The sequence below is a fragment of the Coturnix japonica genome, chromosome 7, assembly GCF_001577835.2.
Source record: "Coturnix japonica isolate 7356 chromosome 7, Coturnix japonica 2.1, whole genome shotgun sequence".
NCBI lineage: Eukaryota > Metazoa > Chordata > Aves > Galliformes > Phasianidae > Coturnix > Coturnix japonica.
The window spans coordinates 16,933,959-16,957,807 of record NC_029522.1 but is presented as its reverse complement, the minus strand read 5'-3'; the positions used below and the strand labels follow the sequence as shown (position 1 = coordinate 16,957,807).

Here is a 23,849-nt window from a genome sequence, read left to right as displayed (position 1 = left end):
TGGGCAAAGCAATATCAATGCATGTGGGCACCACTTGCCTGTTTGGGTCCTAGTTTTGCTCAGCACAAGTACAAATAGCTTAGTGAGTGACAGAGCAACTTGGAATTAGATGAACTGTTAAAGTAACTTCAGCTTTACACTAACAATTGTTGTGCAGAACTGTGTGACCCATGTGTAAATATGTTCATATTTAAAAACACAAGCTGCTCATAAAAAACGTGCATGTAAATCACTTACACTTATTACGTGCCTTATATGTACGCATCTGATGGCTGATTCCCCAGCAGTGTGGGGAAGATATGGAGGGCTTCTGTGTGTTAGAGGATCCAGCCTGTGACCTTTTTGTGTTTCTTGTATTCAGTGGATCTTGCTGGGCACATATGGATAAAAGGAATATCCATGGTTGTTTATATCACTGTGTGATGAATTAGAATCTTCTTATATTAAAATAGAACTTGATCAGGTACTTTTATTTTCTCTCTGGTAAAAAACACACAGAAATGCCTTTCAACTGAATCAACTGTCAACTGCCTAGGGAACAGGTCACAATGGGAGTGGTTTTATTGTGCTACCTTTTTATTTTTATTATTTTTTGATCATTTACTTTCAAAACTATCCTTTGACGTAGAAGATTCTAGCAGCATTTTGAGCAAGACACACAGATTTTCATTACTTTAGGGCTTGTGAAAGCCAGGGCCCAGTTAGAAGCTTTCTTTACAGATAAGTAAGTAGGACAATGCATGCAAGGCAAACAGGGGCTTCTGCTTAATATGCAAGCATCTCAGTCATTCTCTTGTCTTAAGAGGATTTTTTCTTTTGTTTTTTTTTTTTTTTTCTGAAAGAATTTTTGAAAATTATTCCCTTTAATCGCAGAGTTTGTAGACAGGTTTGTTGGAGCTTTTGACAGGTACTTCTGTAACTACTGTAAAATAAAATAAATTTTTTCCTTAATGCTGTAAATGACAGCAGTTTTAACAGCAGCTTGTCATCCTTCACTGTCATTGATACTCTGCTGATTGGGCTCTTTATGTTACATAAGGGATTCTCTCCTTCAAGTTCAACCTGCCCTGAGTATCCTAGAGTGGTGTGGTTCACAGAGTATTAGGTAAGGCACTTATATCTTCTACTAATACTATGTCTTTAAGGAGAAGTCCAATTCAGTCTAGGGCTATGTTCATTGCAGAGGTTTGGACGGGAAGGCTGTGTGTGAACCAGGTGTTCTTTCTCCGCTCTACACTAAAGCATGCCAGGGAAACCATAACCCAAGTCCCTTTCTACTAAAACAGTTAAGAGTTGACTCCAAGAAGCTGAGGCAAGTAGTGAGGAGACTGGGAAGGAAACAGAGGTAGGAAAATGGTATAGATATCCTGCAGTCTTAGTCACTGTTGCCTGCCTGTTGCCCACAAAGAATCTAATTAGGTTTTCAAACAGCAGATCAGAAGCATTTTTATGAGGGTAGCATTGCTTTCTGAGGTGCCTTTGGCTTGGAAGCAGATGTTTTGTAGTGTGTTGTCTCTGAGACTTAATAATAATGCATTTATTACATTGTTTCTCAATTTGTGGTATCCTTTCAGGCTTTGTGGTAAAGTCTTGATGGATTCTTACAGTGAAAGCTCTTTTATTTAGCATTCGGTATTTTAATTGAATGTAATCACTATATCTGCAGCTCCTATAGAATAAATCTCTCCTAAGAAGCCTTAAGGTGTCATAATATTTGAAAGAGAAAAATACGGATTTTTTTGCCAGCACCTATAATTTAACAATAAAATATAATTAAAAATAATTTAAAATAATTGGATAGGAAGTATATCTTATCTCTAGTTGAATCTGATATGGAAGACAGTTGCAGCTTTTATAAACCTGGATAAAATTTGATATTTGATAATATTTGGATGGCTCTACTTTAAGCAGCTGTCCTGAAAAAATATTTTAGATTTGATGTATTATAAACAGTAGTAGATAGAGGGGCTATATCTCTTTCAAGATACCTTTTTTGTTGTGTAAAATGGGAGGAACTCATATCACAGTAATCACTGTGGAGGTGTTAAACCGATGAATTGCTTTCATTAAATTATTACTCCAAATAGAGGGGTAGAGAGGTTTGAATGGACTTTCACCATTCTTACAGCCTCCTTGTAAGAGACGCATCAGAAAATCATAAGAGATCCTTTATTTGTAAGTGTTGGTATACAGCTCAAGTTAATGTAAGAATTATTAATCTCCACTTGAGGAGCAGTGGGAGTATGTGCGAGTTTCTTCTCTTCTTTCCTCTGGACACATTCAAAAAAGTAGGAAGAGTCTCTAATAGTCATATTTACGTCACTCCTAGCCAGGAAAGGTTCTGAGGACATTCTGTAAGACAAATCATAGCTAGGACTTATGCATCAGTTAGGAATTCTGCTATAATTCTGACTGTAATTTATAGTCTTCTGATATGGTACAAATCCTTCCTATTTATAAAGACTCTACTAGCTTGATTTTCATCATAGGGCATTAGGCTCCAGAACAATGTTCTATTTAGTGTTTATTTTATTTGGTTTGACGCTCCTCACAAACATTGCATTTTACATGCATGTTGCTATGCTTTGCCTGAGCTGGACTGCTCCACCTGATGGTGAAAACAAGAAAATGCTCTGTTTCATTCACAAGGGATTTGTGTGAAAAAACATGGTGTTGGTAGAAGCACTTAGCTTTGCAGGAGCATGTGTGTTCTAATCCAGGAGACCTACCAATATTCTGCAGCCTTCGTACTTGGATATGGAGCAGCTAATGATACAAATATCCTGAATTCACAGCTTTTTTTCATGTTTGTAGTGAGACACTTGGTAGATAGACTCTTGTGCTGTAGGCTTGTTCTTCTCAAAGTCCAGATGCCTCTAGAACCTGAGACACAGCTGTGCTTTGCTCTTGTGCTATGCGCATTGAAAAGGAGTTGTTGATGCTCATGCATTAAAAAAAAAAAAAAAAAAAAAAAAAAGGAGAAGCGTGTCTACTTGGTTTCTGTTGGCTTGGCCATGTTCTTATTGCCTATTGTGGAAATATTTAACAGCTGAAAACATTAGGTAGAAGAGCTTGTTCACATGGTAATTTCTATCTAGAGTCCCATAGTTGCACAGAAAAGGAGGGAAAAGCTAAACAACCTCTAGTTACATGGCTTTATCTTGTGTAACACTGGAAAAGAAGTATTGCATACGCCTTGTGCAGCCAGGAAAAAAAAAAAGAAAGAAAAAAAAAGGACACAAGAGCTGCATGTCTCCAAGTCAAGTTTTTTAGTTTGCCCAGCCTTTTGTAATGGAAGAATCTGTGGTTTCTTGCAACAATATATTTGTCTGAGGCTCTTTTCATGTTGCCCTAAGGTATCAGTCTTTCCCATGTAGCAGCAAAATCCGTCATCTCTGGATGGTCGTCTCCTCAACCAGGAAAGCAAAAGGCATAGTTCACTTTCTGGAGTGGATATATTGGCTAGGATGTAGTACTGTGCGGAAGGATGATTACATGTAGTAGTATACATAAGAGAAGTTCTTGCAGTCTGGGGTCAAGATTTCCTGTGTTGTTGAGAAGGTAATGTGAGATCTGACCACCTGTGCACAGGCTGATCATATTCAGTCTGTGCTCCTGTGAAAGCCATTTGTATAAGGTCACAGTGCACTAAATGAAATTCTCTGAGGATGGGCATTTTGCCCTAGTATATTTGTGAAACTTCAAAAAATCTACTTCTTGTATTGAGTTCGTGTAGCCTTTATCCACAAGTGCAAATATTATGCTGTTCCTATAGATTTGTCCTTCACTTGTATTAACCATAAACACTTACATTGACTGAAACTACATGTAAAGACTTTTTTGTTTTATTTTCCTTTCTCTCTCAGACACCTTGGCTTTGGAATACCAGACAGTGCTGGAATGGTTACCCATATCAGGTAAAAGTACTGCCTAAAACTAAAAATGGCATCTCTGAAGAGCTCTGTTTTTATTATGATGGAGCTTTATGTCAGTATGTTAGTTTGAACAAGCTACCTGGTGTTTCAAATGTTGCTAGATGCTACGTTTTGCTTGTGTTAAATATGGGAAATGGGAATTTAACTGTCACACTTGTTTTGACATGAAACGCATTATCTGAAAACAAATATGGGAAATCTAACTATTAAAGCAGGCATCAGTCACACTGGAGAAAAAGCCAGTTTTTACAAAGTTCTGAGGATGCTGAAAGTTTCAGCAAAGCCAGAGATCTAGCAGACTGGGAAATTCAGAAAGTTAGTCACTAGTCTTAAAGGGGGCAATTATACTTGCTGTATCTAAAATCATGCTGCAGGAGAAGAGAGTCCCATCAGAAATGAGACCATCCAGTAAAAATCATTTTCAAAATGTTTGTCTCAGAAACAAAGGCATCTACTGAGTGCTGATCGGGATTATGCATTGGGTTTTCCATTTGTTCTTTGTTTCTTAAATAGGTAAAAGTTCTAATGTCTTGTCTGTTACAATCCTTTTATAAGTTACTCAACACAAAATTGCAGAAATCTAAGTGGACTTACAATAGGTGCAGTCAAATGAATCATTTGGAGGACAGCTTACCCATAAGAGTGGAACAGTCCTATTGAAGTTAAGTCTTCAGGGAACTGAAATCTAATATGTTAGCTAAGTTAAACACGCTATTTATGTTCTTGTGGAAGGAAACCATGATGCTATTAGAATCCCCCCTTCGCCTATTATCATTGTATGTGGGCTTAGAAATACTAATGTTATTGCTAATAAAGTATCTGATAATCTTACTAGAAATTTTCCCTCGTGAGTTCTCGTGCAAAATGAATGTAATAGTTGCAGCCCATTACTACCACTGTTAGTTCTTGTTCTCTTCCTTTTTTTTTCTTTTCTTCTTACACCTAGTTAAAAGCCTACTGATAGTGTCACTAAATCAGAAGATGATTATATTGGCACAAGCAGTGATTTTAATAGACTGATTTTTGAGTGTGCGCATTTGTCATAAAGTGTAAACATTTATCTACATTTAAATAACCCATATAGCACATTCAGTCAGCACCTGAAAACTTTGTCTATGAAGTATTGGTCTGCAAAAAAGAATGGGAATAAAAGAGACAACTGAAATGCCTCTTTCTGGATTGAAATAGCTCTTACTATGCTTGGGTGTGTGATTGGGTCAGTGCAGACTGTTCCCAGTGTAGGCTAGGAGTATTTTTTTCCAGAACCATCGAAGTTTGTAAGAAGCAACATCATTTTTCTCACATAGAATCCTTATGTAAAGTACAATAATCCATCTGTGATTAAATATATCTTGTATAGACCTCAGGTGCCCATACTATCATTTAGACTCTCTTTTAACCTTTTCTCAATTTCGTCTTTCAGCCATTGATGCCTGACCTTCATTATTACTACATTGCTGAATTATCATTCTACTGGTCCTTAATGTTTTCTCAATTCATTGACATCAAAAGAAAGGTAAGAACAGTGAGACTGAAAACACCAAAGACTTTGATATTCATTACTGAAAAACTGATGCTGGAGTGCTTGTTTCACACTGTTCATTGCTACTATGATGGGGTTGTTTTTTTCTGCACATGGGAAGAAGAGCCTGGTGTAATCAGATATTCAAAGGGAAATGGCACCAGCTGAAAAGATCTACTGCTCTTTTAAAATGACTTGAATTCAACTGATCAAATGGATATATTATTTCTACTAAGGGTTAAATGATTATATATCAATGGTGGAGCAAGGCTGCCTCATAAATTCACAGTACTGTTTGGTAAGATCTTTGAAGGCTTTGAATTTATTTTCCTGCGTAGACAGAGTGAAAACAGAGATGCATTCAATAATAAAGAGTGATGCTACATATAACCCTTGGTTATAAACTAAAACCAAATCTCTACAGCAGTGCTACAGAATTGTTCAGATTATTGCTGCAGAAATGTGTTTATCTAATCAGTCCCCATGCATCCATTTCAGCTCTCTGCACTGTTGGCTGTATTTCCCTATCTTTGTGTACCTCTTGAGAGAGCAAAATTCAACAGCATTGCAATTGCAACATTATATTTTTAAAGAATATTTGATAAATTCCTGACTCGTTGTTTTCCTTATGTGAAATGTAATTGGAAGTACTCAATCAGCATCTAGGTATGCTGAAGTACAGTTCTGAAAAGAGCCATTGTGGTAGGCAGTAACACCTTTCATAATAATATGTCTCCTGAGAAAAAGCTATAGCATTTGCCCTTGTGACTTGGAGAGTTTGTTTCCATTGTTGAGCTGAGCACAGGCAGTCTGATCCTGTCCATACATACATTCTTTGCAAGCTAAGAATCTTTTGTATGTCTCTCAGTTATTTATAAATGACTTACAGACAAATACATATATGTGTGTGTGTATGCATATATTTATAACATATATATATATGTATGTATGTATGTATATATATGTATGTGTATATATATGCACGCTGTGCATTCATACAAAAGGCTTCACAACATACTGCTTTGGAAATGAAAGGGAAATGGAGGTAAGGTTTGCTTGCAGCTGAATTACACCATTATCACAGATTTACAGTGATTGACCCCAGAGCACCAAGTTGAAGCAGCAGATCTGCTGTATCTGAGAATGTAGTGTCTCAGCAGAACAAGAGCATAGTATCTGTAGTGTAGTGATAACATGTCAAAAACCTTTCGTTGTAAGCACACTGCAGGAGACAGTGGCGATGCCGTATTTGTAAATTAACTGTGAGATCACTGACTGCTTTGCACCGTGGAGCTAGTTCTTTTTGTAGTTTAAACAAAATTGATAACTAGGTTGATCAGACTGGACAAATGCTGCTGTGTGCTGATGTCAGACAGTACAACTGCTCTGTTGCCAGGGGCAAATGCAGGCTGTCAAGGAAACCCATGAGTTGAATAGTGTTAACACTGAGAGCTTACAGCAGTTGACAACAAGTAGTACCACATGCTGCTGGGCATCAAGGCAATGGCAGCCATCAGCTGGATCACAACACTGTGCCAGAATGTCTTCTCTGACAAGATAGCTCAGGATGTAGAGGGATATCATATGGACAATGTGCCAGACTAGTGGGAATAAAAATGTTGCTAGGAAAACATGATGTGAGCCTTAGCTCCAAGGTGAACTCCTGTCAGACACTCAGGAGCACCAAATACATGGATATATGTACCAACAAGGAAAGACTAGAAGTTTTACAAGTGCTCAACCTATAAAGTGAGAAGCATGATGTTGGCTCAAACTCATGCACTTCATGGATTTTTGAGACAAAAGATTGGTCTTAAAGCCAGTTTCCTGAGGTGCTCTGCACATCACCAAATTCTGACTTCACTAGGTCAGCAAGTAAAAGTACAAAAGCAACTTCTTTGAAAATAAATAAATAAATAAATAAATAAATAAATTTAAACATCACTCAATAGAGTATAAGCTTGATGGAGACATCAGCTTTTATAGCACCATTATAGTTCTCTTTTAAAGAACAAATTTAATTTAAAAAATATGGAAACTTCTTAATGTGTCTGCTGTATAATATGTGATACAGTGACATCCATATCTGGAAGAAGCAGGAAATTTACCAACTAGTATCAGACGTTGTGGTAACACTTCATGACAGTTTATGTAGAACAGATTAACGGTTCTCTGTCTGATAAACATGTTTTCTTGCTACTGTGAGAGGAATACTGTTGTGTATGTTGTGCTTATCATTTTAGATACTTTTAAATACAACATGTCCTGTCTTGTGGTCTGGAATGATCAAAAGTGCCCAGGCAGACTCGAGCACTGCAGGAATTCAGCCAACCACTTTTGTGCATCCTGCTTTCTCAAAGCAAGGTGCTGTAGGTCTTTACTGAAAATGCCAGCGCTGAGCACTGGCATAGCTCCAGCACAGGCCCTTTACTTTGTGCAGCTCAAGATAAATGAACTTCTGATTTTCAGTCTCTTTTTTTTGTTATTCCCTAACAACACACTCATGATTTCAAAAGGTTACACTGATTTTTTTAATAGCTGTGTATCTTTTTTTCAGTTGTTATAAGTTCCACCAGATTATTTCTGCCTGGCTGAAGAGATACAAACAAAATATTAAGGTTTAAGTTCGGGCAATGAATTGAATAGACTATCTTCTATGGTTTTATTGTGTTATTTGCTTCGTAAACATATACTGTGTAGCTATAATTATATTCGACTCTTTGGGGTTTCGCATTTTCAAAGACTACGATTTGCTGTCATTTGTTTTGGTGTTTTGTTGTGTTTGTTTTTTTAATTTTCTCTCCAGCTTCCTGTACTCCTCTTTAGTAAAACACACAGGAAGATGATGAGATTGACAAACAAGACTCTGATAAGTTTTAAAAGTAATCAGACTTATTTAACATTTTCTGGTTACCGGAAATATTCATTGATAGAATAGTCAGGCAACAGAAATCTTGTTTCTGAAGGGTTTGTATCATGATTGAGACTCACGGGATTTTCTGTTGTCTGCACCATATTCTTCCACTGATGGTGTCATGAGTATGGTTTTGCTCCTATTCTTAGAAACATATTTTCATATACAGGCACATGCTATTTTTCTGAAATTACAAATGGAGGCTACAGTTGTGCTGGAAATAAATGTGTCTTGTGCAAACGTGTATGGTTCAAAATACGCTAAAGAAAGAAACCATTCTTGCATAGCTACTCTTCTATTGTGTATGTATAAAACTACTTGAGTGAGCTGGGAACGAAAGTACCACTTGACATTATGTAGCCTTGCAACATTAGTTTCTGTGTATTTGTTAGCCTTATGTATAATTAAAATGTAAGACATAGCTTCTTGAAGAATAGTAATAATTACTGAGATAAGGAAATAGCAGGAAGGAAAGGACTAGAATAAAAAAAGTCATTTATATCACTACTACTTTATTCTAACATTTCTCAGTATGTTGGACCAGTATCTCTGTTTCAGAGCTGGCGGAGTCAACTGTCTCTTTCAATAAACATTATCAGAGAAGGAGTTCTTGGACAGCATTTCAATAAGTAGTCTCATGTATTGATGCAGAAGACTGCTGCCCATAATCATTAGGTCTGCTTAGGAATAATCTGTATTGTCAGGAATGCATTCCCAGGAGCAAGTTCCCAGGAGGAAATGGAATTCTGGTCTTTGTAGAACATGAATGTGGCATCTATAAAAACAGAGTAAATTTTCTGCTTATCTTGCCTCATTTGGACTGCCTATGTGCAATCGTAATTACAGTTAGCAGGAAAATGAAGAAGTGCCATAGCATTTGCTACTGAAGCATGCAATCTGCAATATGGCAATGTGGGAATGCTAGCACCTTACTTCTAGCCCTGGGGAAAATGGGGTAGATGCTTTGCTGTTTTGACTATGGCAGAGTCAAATGGTCCCCATGGGTGGGTTTGTGGTTACTGAATTGACTAAGATGCCATGTTCTTGCTCTCAATTAAGACCCTCAGAAAGAGGAAATAGCCTTTAATTTTCCTTGTATTCCGTTCTATTTAAGAGAATGGAATGTAAACAATTGCTTGAAATGATTGCTGAGTATGTTTGATTGTGCTCCAGACTGCTGGAGACCAAATAGTCTGACTGAGAAATGTTGGATGTATGTCAAAGTAAGATACAATTATCTGCTTTTAGCCAATTCTTTGTGATGTGGATTTGTATGTACATAAGTTTTTTCAAAGTAGCATAAGTCATGAATATTTACTTTGAGATTAAATTATTACAAACTAAGAGGCATCGCTGTTTTCTAGCTTCTGATAATCTTTTTGTCTATTGTTATCATACAGTGGCTATTTTATTAAGTCAAAGGAAAATATATTGCTGGGTCAGCAGTTAAGTAGGAGGATCTTCATGCAGCATAACCATAATGCTGGATTAAAAACATTCATTTTTATGTATGAGTACTGAATCTCACTGCTTGTTTCATTGTTTTTGGTTTTTCTTTTTCTTTCTTTTCTTTTTTTTTTTTTTTCTGCTTCTTGCTTCTCTAGGATTTTGGCATCATGTTTACACATCACATTGTAACAGTCACCCTGATAACCTTCTCATATGTAACCAATTTGACACGAGTGGGAACCCTGACCTTATGTCTCCATGATGCAGCTGATGTTGTCCTAGAGGTGAGACAATACCTGTGTCATCAATGTACATGATATTCATTATTCTGAGAGCTTACATGTCAGTGGGTAGAATCTATTTGCTATGCAGAATGTGTATTTCCTAAGCAAAGAGGCTAGTTCAAGATGGTAATGTTGATTAATATTGTGTATTTCCTTGCTGAAATGTATTAAGCTTGTAGTAGTCTGTGTTTGTGACTTAAGGCTGATTTATTCTTTGATAAGCTGCTTGCATAGAGCAGTTTCATGATGTGTTGCCAGGAAGAGTTGCACAGATTTTAAATCTAGCATGAAAAAAAAACAAAAAACAAAACAAAACCTGAAGATTATGAAATATGGAAAAAGTGGTAGCTGTATGGGATAAACTCCTGGCTTGACCACTCTGAAGTAATGAGCTAAGGGAGAATCCTGCCTCAGGAAGAGTCAAGGTGTCGTGTTTTGTTTCTACTATTCTTTGATCAGCAGATGGCCTGGAGCAATGTGGCTGTTCTGTGCAATGGCAGTGAGCTCACCTGCTTCTTTGGAGGACTTTCAAATTCCTGTCCCCACACCTCATCTAAATGCCAGTATTAAGCAGCTGGGTTTGTAGAAGAGGGAGATTATTTATATTCTAAGCCAGATGATCTGTAACTTCTTTAGTGGCAATTTAGAGATTTTTCTCACCAGTAATGCTCTGAGTAATGCTGGGACTGCGCTATGAACTCTCCATCAGGATCAGATAATAACTGTTTTGTCTAAAAGTTTGGTTGTGGTTTTTTTGTTGTTGTTGTTCATTTTTTTTAAGTATTTTCAAGGATCCTTTTATGCAAGATCATAGCCTCACTGCATGATGCACTTTTTTTCAGTCTTGAAGTCTTGCCATTCTGGTTTGATTATGCTATAACCCTGGTTTTATTTTTTTAATCTATTTTTAATCTAGAAATCACGTGAGTGCCTGAGAATGAAGGCAAGAAAGAATCTGGTTTTCTCCAATTAGAAATAATTACATCTTTGCAAGCTTTTTTCCTTTTTTAGCAACATGTGTAGATCCATTCTGCTGGCTGTGAATTCACCCAAACCTTCTTCATCCCTTTTTTCTTGTCACCAGAAGGGTATACTTGATGTTGGTCATTTTAGATCAGACCAGTGCCTGTGGAACTAGAAAGACACTGAAGAGCAGCTGTGGTAGGCTAACTAAAATCTTAGCTTGAACACACTGGGATATATATTTTTGATCAATTCCTGCATCCCCCCCAAGTCAAAGAGAGATTGCTGTTCTCAAATTATTTGAAAACATAAACCAAAATCTGTTTTGTTATGTGAGAAAGCCTTTTGTTGTCTTTTTAGTCAGTCTGTTTTACGTGGGAATACTACAGCTGCTTATGAAGTATAAGAATCATAACCAAAATCCTTGAGAAACATTTACTAGGGAGGCTGTTATAGCTCACTCAACAGGGTCTCTTCTGTTAAGACAGTAGTCACAGTGCCATGTGAGGCAAAATGAACTCTGCTGACATTATTTAGTGAAGGTTAATACAGAGGAAAATGAATATTTAGCTGCAAAAGAAGCTGATAGAATTTCTTGCCATGATGGGTCAGTTGTGCACCTGACCTGTTTTATATGTTACATACTGGTACAAATGGAAAACTACTTCTAGTAGTCACTAAATTGTTTCCACCTACCACTTCTTAACAAAATATTTACAGTGGGGATGCATTAGTTTTGCTGTTCTCATTGCAGAAAGCAGTATGTATTGTTGGAAATACTGGAGGTGAGTTTTTTTTTTTCCATAGACGATAAAGCACACGTGTAGAAGAGTAATAGCGGGACTGGATGAAGGGAAAGGTCAGTGGTGAAAACGCTAATTATAGGCTGGTAAGCAGTGGAGTACCTCAAGAGCCAATGCTGCATCCAGTCATGTTTAACATCTTCATTAACTATCTGGATGAATTCAGGTGATACAAAATGGGAGGGAGTGCTGAGCCATGCTGCTATCCAGAGGGACCTTGACATGCACTTTTCTAATTTTTTCCAGTTTTCCTTATCAATATTGATTGTAGATTTGTGTTTTGAGTACTGATAATCCATCACCTGTACTGTTTTTGAGAAATACAACTACGAGCTGCCATGGCAATACCAGCTTCACACACTGTAAAACCATCTTTTTTAGACTGCTGTCACAAGAATACTGAACTTTCAGTTGTTGTAAAATCAAGATGTTAGTAAATCTTCTCCTTACATGTTGGCATCCAAAGTATTATCTTTTCCTTATCCAGCAAACTTTATCCTTACAAACTGAGTACAAACAGCTAGGAAACTCATTCATGTCCAGTAGAATACAGGACTGATTGAGAACGCGTTAAGGAATATAGGTTTGATTCAGAATGCTTATGATTTCTTTGCAGCACTTGCAGCTTTCCAAATATTTTGTAAGCTTCCTAATTTCTTTTCTGTTTGAAAGAATATGCTTTATGTTCAGGTTTTGAATAGAAACATTGCAGATGCTATGTTAAATCCTGAATTGCTGGCTGGTTTTGGCATGTGGATTGTCTGACACGAGTGTTGAGCATTTTCAGGTTCAGTGTGTTCATACAAATAGAATTAAACAATGCAGGACTGTCTCTCACCATTTTAAATAGTATTTTTGTTTGAGTTCTGCAGTCGGACCAAGTATTCTACATGCATTGCAGTTATTTTTATCCCTCCTAGCCTCTGGAAAGTCTAAAGAGTTTGATAAAGTATATTTGGTTGACTCCCTGAACAAGGAAAGAGTCAGAAGATTGCATGAAGACAAATGAGAAAAGCATGTAAAAATAGCCTTAGGGCAAAAGGTTAGGTGAGCAAAGGTGATGTAGATGAGGAGGAGGACATTAGGAGCAATAGAAGCCTTGAAAAAAGATTTAGAGAGAGGAATACAAACTTAAGAGACAGAAACTTCTCTTTATGGTCCAGAAAGGCAGGAAAGATACTGTAGGAGAATAGAGGCTATGGGGCACAGTAGAGCATTTGAAACAAGGGTGTTATATATAGCAAAAACTGGAAGATGGAAGTATGGGACAGCTGAAAGATGTATAGTAGCCAAAACTGCAGCCTGGTGGGAAAGACTCAGATTTGTAGCACTGCGAAAAGATGAGAGAAAGTAAGTTAAAAGCTTGCTGACAAGGAAAGAATAAACATAGTGGAGTTCAGTAAAATCTCTACAAGAGTTTTGTAAATTTGAAATTGTAGGATTTCAAAAAGGGAATGGAATGAAGATGAATGAAGAGGAAATATTCTGGTTTTGTGCATCTTTTTCTTTTTCTCAGGAAAAAAACACATTTTCTAGCTGCTTGGTTCAGAGGAATACTGAGGTTTCTGTGAGGCAGCCCAATGATTTAATCAAAATTTGGTTGGTTTTTGTTTTTTTTTGTTTTGTTTTTTTTTTAGCAACTTATACATGATTCGAGAGAATCCAGTTGTCCTCACAGAAATAAACAGGCATTTCTTTCTTTTACAGGCTGCCAAAATGGCAAACTATTGCAAGTGTCAAAAACTGAGTGACCTCCTGTTCCTTACGTTTGCCATTGTCTTCATTGTCAGTAGGCTTGGCATATTTCCCTTATGGTGAGTAAGCACATGATTTCCACCAAATGCTAAGTGTCAAACAAATTTCGAAATAACTTTGTTGTAATTGAATAGGATTTGTTGACATTACTCTGTTTCCCAAAGCGTCAAAGGGTGCTTCAGATATAACCAGGTGTTGTAGTAGCCTATTTGCTAGACTGCCATTGGATTTACAGTGTGTTAGACAAGAAACATATGGGGCTTCTGCTGGTTTTAAGTTAGAAGTTAATTGGAAATCACATGGCTTCAGGTTACTAGGTAGTTTCTTGTGTTGGCAAGAAGTAGGAGGGAAAATAAAATATTAGTCACTGAATGCACTGAACAGATGCTAAGCTTGAAGCTAGGATCTTCTCATTAGCTTTCAACACATGCTTTATGAACGCATTCAGCTTAAAGAAAGCACAGTGAGCTGAGGAAAGTCCAGCCCTGCTGAAATCAGTGTAAGGATGTTATTGTCATGCAGATTTGCAGTACCACAGGCTATTATCCTTCCTTTGAGTCAGAGGTACTGGGAAAGGTCTGCAAAATATGCATCTTTAAGGTAATTATAATAGTGTTAATGTAATCTCATCTCTTCCCAGACAAAGCTAGCTGCTTGTGTGTGCACATCCTCTCTCTTAGGTACATACACGTGAACACATACAAATAGACATAGATACTTGATTCTTTATCTAGAATCTTCATGTCCAGAAGGCTGCAGACTCATCCTATACCAGTGGAGAAATTCTTTGAAGTCTCTCTGTAACTATAGTATGAGTTAGTTTTGCCTAAAAAGGAAATGCTCTACTATAGGCCCATGTATCCTATATATATATATATATATATATATATATGAGCCAGCCTGGGAGAAGGCATTGACCTCACTCTTTTATGTTCAAGATCCTTCCTTCCTCTAGTCTGAACAGAACTAACTGAAATTTCCACATCTCTGTGGGACCAGAAAGGATCTATTATTATGTCAGAAGATAATGGCAGTAGTTTTGGTTTTGGAAAGCATCAGAAATGTTACCCTTTGCAAAAGGTTAGACAGAGGATGTACGGATAGTAGTATCAATCTCCTTTGCAATTGCCTCTCAAATCCTATATAATGGTATCTCTTTCTGGCTTTTCTTAATGCAACCAGGATAAACCTAAGGAGCCCTTAAGGTGCTGATTAACACTAGAATGTAGAAATCTCTTTTGGTTGTTAATGACCCCCAAGATTAATATGATAATGCCTGATTCCTACTCTGCTGTGAGTTTGTACTGTCCCATAAGGAAAGGAAGAAATATTTAGACACACAAACTGCAATTTTTAAATGCATGTTATTTTATTCCAAGGAGTGATTATTTGTTTCTTAAACGTCTTTGCTTCCTTTTCGTTAATACTTCCCTGAAGTGTCTTGCCCATTCACTGAATTTCTCTAAGTGAATTGAGTTGATTTTTCTATCTGTATGATCTGAAATAGGAAAAATGATGGCATTTCTGATCATAGGATTTAATCCAACTGTCACACACTGCTTTATATTGGGAAATGCATGAAAGGATCAGTCTGATTATGGCAGCTTGAAATAGAAATCCTACTAGTCACTTCTCTTTCCTTTGGCAAGGAATATCAAAGGCAACAGAGGTCTTATGTAAATGCATGGGCAACGAAAAGGAAGACTAGGGAAAATAAGGGCCTTACAGCTGAATGAGATAGGGGACCTGGTGTTGCAGAAAATGTCCAAGTCTTGGACAGCCTGCCCTAGATGACCATGCCTGAATGGGAATGTTGGAGTAGATAATCTGCAGAGGTACCCTCCAACCTTAGTCTTTCTGTGATACTACAGGGAGCCTTATGTGTTTATCTGTAGCACTAGGATGAACATTTAAACCACTGTCCTTATTATTTGAAATGGCAAAGAAAGAACTGCTGATTTTAAATTTTGTTACTTGGGCAGATCACTGCTTTGTGCTTGCTTTGATAAACAGTCAATGAAGAGCAGATTAATCTTTCCAGAGTGCATGATTTTGAAAGCAGACATTAATCCCATACATGTCAAACTAGAAGCAGATGCCCAGTATGCTTTTTCTCTTGAGATATCTTAACATCATTAAGGTGAAGATTTTCTCATCTTTTACATCCTGATTTGGTAGTCAAGTTTTTGAAAATCCACACTTTAACTTGGAGACATTCAAAATAACACTGCATTTGTAACCAGAACTGAGGTTCATGCACACTAGAGAACTAGGACTAGGCAATGTTATAAAGATCAACATGGCTAGTGAAAGCCAGGCATAGTAGAGCTGAAGTCTTCGTAAATATCTGTAATGCACACTCATGCTGTCAGACTTGCAGAGTCCTAGAAGAGACTGCCAGCACAGCATTACATTACTGAGCAAGCATAGAAATTGGAGCATTGCTTTACAGGCATGACATTTTTTGCTGTTAAGTACAGCATAGGAAGTTCCGCACAAATGTGCGGAAGAACTTCTTTACAGTGAGGGTGACGGAGCACTGGAACAGGCTGCCCAGGGAGGTGGTGGAGTCTCCTTCTCTGGAGATATTTAAGACCCACCTGGACGCATACCTGTGTGACATGGTGTAGGGAGCCTGCTTTGGCAGGGGGGTTGGACTTGATGATCTCTAGAGGTCCCTTCCAACCCCTACAATTCTGTGATTCTGTGATTCTGTTGATCAAGGGTGCACCGATCTATTCCTGTGTGCACTGGGTACCACCAGCAGTTCTGTAACACTTCTTATTGAACATTGTCTGAATCCTGCTCTATAGAGTAGCAGTGGCCCAGTGTACTGAAAACAGGATGAAAATTGTGGTGAGTAGATCTGGGAAAGAGGGGCAGAATATACTGGGTTCATGAGGACATCAGGTTACAGCTATGGGCAAGGTTAGTTGCTAGATAATGTAGACAACAAACTTTTTTTTTTTTTTTTTTTACAAGGGTAGAATTTGTTTGACATACTGCCTGTGTAATACCCATATTTTGTTCTTGTGGAGCCTGTGGTAGAAGAATGCATTGTGGATTGGAGTTGGTTAGGTGGTATCATTCAAAACAGACTGGCAAAATCAGAGAAGGCAGAGGGCTTGTGTGTAGCTAGCAGCAGACAATGTACTCTTGTTTCACAGGTAGGATGGTTACACTAGCAATCCCTTTGCCTTTCTTCCTGCTTAGCTGACCAAAGAGCATGTTTATGTCACTTGAATTTGCGAACAGTTTAGCCATTCAACTTGACCTTGTGAATATGAAACTGAACTGTGAACATTGTAACATTGTTTGTATCACACTGAGTCCACCTGGAACCTGATGTTATTCATAACAGTGACATTTCTGTCTATGTCTTGAAATTGTCAGTTTTCCTGGTCCTTTCACTTTTTCATTTATATATAAATAAATAAATAAATAAATTAAATAATAATAATAATAATAATAATTAAATAAAATCCAGCATTTCAGCTTTGGAAATTTGTCTTCTTAATAAATGCACAGTGGTGGTGTTGGGTTGTTTGTTTGTTTTCATAACAAGAAAAACAATCACACTGCAAGAAAAGTATGATCCTTGCCTTGAAGTGCATGCAGTCTTTAATAAGCTTACCTGCATGACTAAGTAATGAAATAACAGGCTCCACTGAAATCTTATTAAACTATGAATCACAGGTTAGCCATAAAATACCTTCTAACAGAAAGGAATAAATGGAAAGGTGTCTTCAGAGGGTACTCCTGCTGGAGTGTTAGTTGCAAGGATGCTTCAACTGCAGGGAAGAGAGTATAAGTGTGGTGTATATGATTTGTGATTTTTGACACCATCATTTCTCCAGACCAAAGTATCAATTTACATACTCTTAATGACTATCCTTACAAACATCTGTAATCACAGAGTTTGGAGGCAGTTTCATAATTCTCAGCTTAGTGGGAGCATTGCACAAGGGAGCCATGGTTAGTAGAGATTAAGTACGGGATGCATGAGCTTGTATCTCGCAAATCCCCTTTTTCTATGAAGCTGCAGTTCTAACTCTTCATCCCCATTAGCTTGCATGTCAACGAATATGAGTCATTGGAGTGGCAGCAGGCCAGAAAACATAGTTCTGCTCTCCTTTTCCTTGTTGCTGAATATTCAAAATAGCAAAATTTGGTGCTTGATTAATATTACATAAATATGCAGATTTCTCTAGCATAAAAACTAAGAGGTAAAAAAAAATCAGTGAGTATGTAATGTGAAAGGAAGACTGTAATTTATAAGAAAACCTCCCCCACACAGGAAGGCAAATATCCAAGGCAGAGTTCCAACAGCACTGCTTATGAAGTGCAGGCATAAGCTTGTGCTCCAGCTTTGCACAAGTGCCATTTAATTCTGCATAAAGGTGCTAATAAAGAATTCAGAATGTATCAAATGCTGTTGTCTGAAGGTTGTTTAGCAGCAGGGCTAAGACAAAAGAAACAGGCAATTAGGTATATATTTAGCAGTCTTTCTACAGGCATCTGGAGTTCATTTCAGCAATAATTCAAAAACCCCAGGACACTTTCTGCCTCCTGCCTCTAAGTGAATGTAGGAGTAAAGCTGCTATTTTCACTGACAAGACATTATGCTTGTGAAATTCTCCCACTTGTGCATAATCTCTGTTCTAGCAAATTACAACATAAAACACAACTCTGTATGAGTCGAGGGAATATGATGACTTCTCAGGTGATAAAGAGTTGTAAAGAGAATTAAGGCAGCCTCAGACTTGACAGAAGTGATGTGAGATCCTGGTTGGTTTAATACTGTGATCATACTGTGCAGAACTGTTACATCAGCTTTTCTTCATTCCAGAATTCCTTGTGAGTTCTTTTCCCTAATTCTCAAACATATGGTTTTGATGTAGTTGCACAGATGCAGTTTGTTCTCCATTGATAAAGGAATGGTTTGCTTTTTGATGTCATTTTGTTTTTATTTCAGTATCCTGAATGGAAAATGCCAAGGGGCCGTAATATTTATTAATCATTATTTGAAGTGTATAGGGAACAAATGGGCTCTTACATTACAGGAGATGTGGGTTTGAAGAAGATGATGCATTATAGCAGTGAAGATTTCTAGTCTTTCTTTGCTTGTTGCAGAATCCTTGTTCTGAGATCTGTGAAATTCATGAAGTTTGGGCTAAAGAGGGCTACTCGCTTACTGTGCTTATCCTTCCAGAATTTGTGCATTGTGTTTTCTTTTTGTGACAGAGCAGTTGGAATAATGCTATGAAGAGTTCAGTATCTGAAACTGGTTTCACAAGGTGACAGGTATTTTGAAGAGCTTCAGTGGAAAGCAGTTGGTGTGGAGAGAGAAACACAAGGATAGTAAACTCATTTACTGTTTTGGAATGTATTGAAATAGCTACAAAAAGGTGTAACTTTTGGATTGAAAGAAGGAAGAGAAGGCTCCAACGAAAGCAAGGCTAATGCTTACCATGTGGATAATGCTAAGTTGTGTAAATGTAGGATTCTAAGAATAGTACTATTATGAGGTTATTTTTCACTACTTTTGATTAATAGGCAATAAATAGGAAAACTAGAACACACTGAGTTGCAGGAAAATGCCACTATCAAAAGTAAAGAGAGCAGGGTAATGGGATTTGCACTCATGAGATCTGTGAAGTGTCAGTGTGTGCATACTGTGTAAATTCACTCACAAATGTTGTAAAACAACTGTAGCTTAACTGTATGTGAAAGCTTGAAAACTGAGTGAAAGATTGATTCAAGCTGATTATAAAGAACACAGGCATCTTCCTCCTGTCCATCAAATTCTAATATAGTTAGATTTGCTATTACCCAGGTAGTCCTGTTGTTGGCCTCTTCAGACACTCTTGATGCCTCCGAAACATTAGAAGCTGTGAGCACAGATAGAAAACTGCTTTGGCTACATGGTGTGGTCTGTTTAATATTAGTTGGTACATCTAACTGGATGTTCCATTTGTGCATCTACTTGGAAAGATTCTCTCAGTAATGATAATAATTCTCACTGTATCAGGTACCTGTCTTTTCATTGACTCAAAAGTGTAGTTGCTAAATGGTTGTTTGCTTTTTTTCTTATGACAACAAGAGCTATATAACCACAGGTCTGCCAGTTTTCAGAATAACTACTTTCTAATTGCCTTTTTGTGTCAGTGATTATCTGCATGAGCCAAACAGGCATAGAATGATCCTTGCTGAGTTAAAATTAAGTTCTTTTCACCATTGGTGTGCTGGAACAAGCCCTAGTTACTTATTACTATCTCTCTCTCATCTCTGCATGACCAGCTGACTAGCACTTCCTGAGTTTCCTCATTAGTTAAACAACACTGTGGAATACAGCCATGTTATTAATGCACACACTGGGTCTCCAAATAGTGATCCAGTGCTGCCAGTTTGCACTGTTCTGTCTCCTTCCTTTTATCCTGCAATCAGCTTCTCTCTGAGTGAAATTGCAGCATGGGTTATTAATAGGGCAGCACAGAGCCCCTGTCTGTAGCAGCTGCTGAAGAGATTTGCTGAACCTCTTTTTTTTTTTTATTTTCCTGTCCTCATTTTTTTTCTAGCTGATTTTGACTGTTTTTTGCAGTTCCTAGCATGCAGAGAATTTGGAACATTTTCTGATACTGCTTTTCCTTCCAAGCACATTTTCTAATGTTTGGCCCTTTGAGCATGTGTATGGTGGGAAGGCAGCATGTGGACCCTGACAGAGGCACCCTGCTTCATTCCTCTGAACATATTGGTAAAACAGAAAGCTCAAACCCACAAGCATCCTACTGCATCAAAACAAGACGTGGGCACTAGCTAAAGCAAGATTTATGGTTATTTACTAGGCATGGTGAAAATCTAGGTAACCAGATAAATCCCAGCTGCCCAAACCTCACCTGTACTCTGAATGAAAAGTGTTTTACTTATGATGGCCTTACTTGTTCTCACTGGATCCTGAGGCCAGTGAAAACCTTTCTATTCTGGCCAGTATTATGGATAGAGCTGGACAGACATATCTAAGTGCTCTGCAGTAAAATGAATTACTTTCTTGTTATAAAAGTAAATCTTTTCTGACACTGTTTTGACCTCATTTTGCTCATAACATTGTCTAAAATAATGCACAACCTAGACTGGGATAGCAGATATTGAAGGAATGAGTTCTTATTTTAATCCAGTGTATTTGATTCCCGATATTATTCATGGCATCATTGAGTGGATGCTGCAGAACTAACAGCAAAAATTATGTAATGTCCTTGTAATTCAGGTGTTTTGTTGTTTCAGCAGGCAACTCATAGCCTATCCACTTAATCAACAGCATTTATAAAGAGTTTCTGGCAAGCTAACTAAAGAACATTCGAAGAAAGCACTAACTTCAACTCTTAGCTCTGTAGCAGACATACGTATATATAATGTCATCCCATCTGCTTTTGTCAAAGATGTCCTTAATAATGCCTGGTTATTTTATTTCCTCAAGTTTACAGCACTTGTGAACTCAGGACTCTGCAAGCTATGTAAAGAAAAATTGAAGTCTATAAAATGCTGGGTTAATACTGATGAGTTTACAGGAAAGCTGTAAGAAATTGAAAGGTTATGCATGTCATTCATCACTGTGGCTTTGCAGTGTAAATAACAAGTAGTGGCATTTGTTCAGCATTTTAGGTTTTAAGACTTATGTGATCGCAACTGGAAAAAAATGAAATGAAAAAGGATTTTATCAGGTCTTCCAAAGTCAGTTCCTATCCTCATTTTTAGTTTTTATAGTCTGTGCCCTGTGGCTGCAATAATGACCTCTGTTGTTGGGGACAGGCTGTTCAGTCAGTGTTTCCACTTTTCTTCTTGTATTATAGATCTGTAGCAGTGGGGTTTGCTGCTAGTGGGACATATTTTACAATGCTAGAGTGAATTTAAAAGCAGAGCAATGGTACTGGTTCACTTCAAGCCTCATTAGTGCTCAGATATGAGGAGGCCATTACAGCAAATCACTTTGGAATAAACACCGCATCCATATAAGTTCTTATGAAAGAATTCTGATGCAGGACAAAGGTATGCTTGATAAGTTTTGGGGTAGTTTTCCCCACTCTTGTTTCACATTATTTTGCTTTTTTTTTTGACAACTGGACCAAAACACCTGATACCAGACACAAGCAAGTAAGCGTTCTGCTTTTTCACTGAAAGCTTGTTTCCCACACAACAATTTGCACAAAGGAACTGTTTTTGGAATTGGAAACACTCTCTTTGACCTTTCTGTTTTCCAATATTTTGCACTTCGGCAAGAACAGTGTTAGAAATCACTGCCTGATTTATGCTCAGTGCTGTTATATATATAAATCATTATGCTGTACTCTGACTTAAGTGTGTGTACGTACTTATTATTGCTTGAGCTGATTGTAATGTTTTTGGAAAGGACTGTAGCTGTGGCAAGTGTGATTATTAAAAAGTGGAGCTCAGTGTCCCTAGTGTTTCAAAAGTTAAGCTCTGCTGTCCTGAATCCTTGCAGGATCTCAGAAATGTCCCTTTTGCATTCAGACAAAGCATGTCTATTGCCATCTAATGACTATAGATTGATACTAATTCTCTTCCCTGGATCGGTTGCATCCCTATCGCAGCCTGGGAATGCGGGAGATGCGTTCAAAGTAACAGTCCCCATATATGCTCTTTCTTTTGTGTTGGTAGTACATGGGTACCATATCTGGAGGGTGTCAAGATGAAAAAAACTTTATTTAAAAAATAAATAAATAAATAAATCAGAATTAAGCAATCATTATTATTGATCACCATTTTGGTTATTCAAGACAAGTGATACCTGGCCAGCTTTATAAAGGAAGAAGTGCATGCTGACAGTTTTTGTTTCCTGTGTGTAATGTGTGTGTTAAGTGACATTAAGCACTGAAAGCCAAATTTTGGTGGTGGTTCTCTCTAGAGACACCAAGATGATTCAGACCAAGTCACTACTGCTGTAAGATGGGTAGATCCCATCTAATCCCTTATTTGTCTTGATTTAGAAAGCATCCTTTGAGATTACTGGCTTAAAAAAAGTGTAAGGATTTTTCTGTTCCTTTCTCTTCTAGGATATTAAACACTACGTTGTTTGAACTCTATGAAGCTCTGGGCAATTTTCCTGCCTTATGGGTCTTCAATGTGCTGCTTGTGGTTCTTCAAATTCTGCACTGTTTTTGGTCTTACCTAATAATAAAGGCGGCCTACAAAGCTATTTCAAAGGGGAAGGTAAGACAGCACTGACAGGCTTTTGTTTCATGTTTACTATTTTATCTGTTTCAGTATCAATACATGGTCACTTTTGGGGTACATTTTCTTTCTGAATCCAAATACATTAATTACTAAACACACATCTTATCTAAACACTTTATGTGTTTAGATTTTCCATTTTATGGAAAATTTGTCAACTACCTCTAGCAAATATTAAATAAGTTAATAAATCCCCTAAAGCAAGTGTATTTATACATGCTTTCACACACTTTTTTTGAATGACCTGATGCACTAGATCAAACTAATCTGGGGAAATAGAATTTTAAAAAACAAGCAAACTGTTTTCCAGGAGCTGCCAATTCTGTTTTTCTTCTTCATACTAGTTAGAAAAGTGTTAGCTTCCCAGCTGATATTAATAATAATAATACAAACTGAAATTCTTCTGCCTTTGCTAGTGGCAAGGTTACAAACCACAACCTCTTTTTGGTATTTGTGAGACTCTGGGAAGGGCCAGAGGTATCTCCCCAGCAAAAGTGTTTGGGATAGAATGTACTGTCTTGTTAGCATTGTTACATTTGATGGGGAGATGTAATTCACAAAAAATGCTAACCTCATTCTACTTTGTGTGAGAAACAACACTTGTATTTGGACTATGAATGTTATGCCTAAGGACTGTGTAAAGTATGGGATATTTTGCCCTTAAGGATTAGAGCTCATAAGTAGTTATTTTAGATGCATAGCCACCCCGAAATGGAATAGTGACTGTTCTATAGATAACTGCTTTCTCTGAATATACATCAGAACTTGGCCTGTTGTTTCGCATCCTCTCTTACTCTGCTTGTCTGTCCTTTCCCTTGTGCTGCATTGGAAGGCTGGAAAGTGGAACCCCTTGCATGTAAGTTTCATTACATTTACTATACAAAAGATATTTTTGTTTTAACAAAAGATGCTTTTGTTTTTGTTTTGCAATTTCTGCCTGATTTTTTTTTTTTATTTTTATTTTTCCCATTGCTTGTA

The 23,849-nt window shown here is 37.4% G+C and overlaps 1 protein-coding gene across 2 annotated transcripts in view; it reads left to right on the top strand.

The window, feature by feature from the left end:
• Positions 1 to 23,849, top strand: part of CERS6 (ceramide synthase 6) — an 80,870-nt gene that overhangs the window by 51,201 nt on the left and 5,820 nt on the right. Inside the window, exons 5-10 of one of the 2 annotated variants that reach the window (XM_015868584.2) lie at positions 3,867 to 3,917; positions 5,359 to 5,451; positions 9,976 to 10,104; positions 13,578 to 13,684; positions 22,694 to 22,850; positions 23,704 to 23,727. In XM_015868584.2, the coding sequence (XP_015724070.1) occupies positions 3,867 to 3,917; positions 5,359 to 5,451; positions 9,976 to 10,104; positions 13,578 to 13,684; positions 22,694 to 22,850; positions 23,704 to 23,727 (561 nt within the window). The remainder of the gene's footprint in view (positions 1 to 3,866; positions 3,918 to 5,358; positions 5,452 to 9,975; positions 10,105 to 13,577; positions 13,685 to 22,693; positions 22,851 to 23,703; positions 23,728 to 23,849) is intronic. The other variant, XM_015868585.2, reaches the window with a different exon arrangement.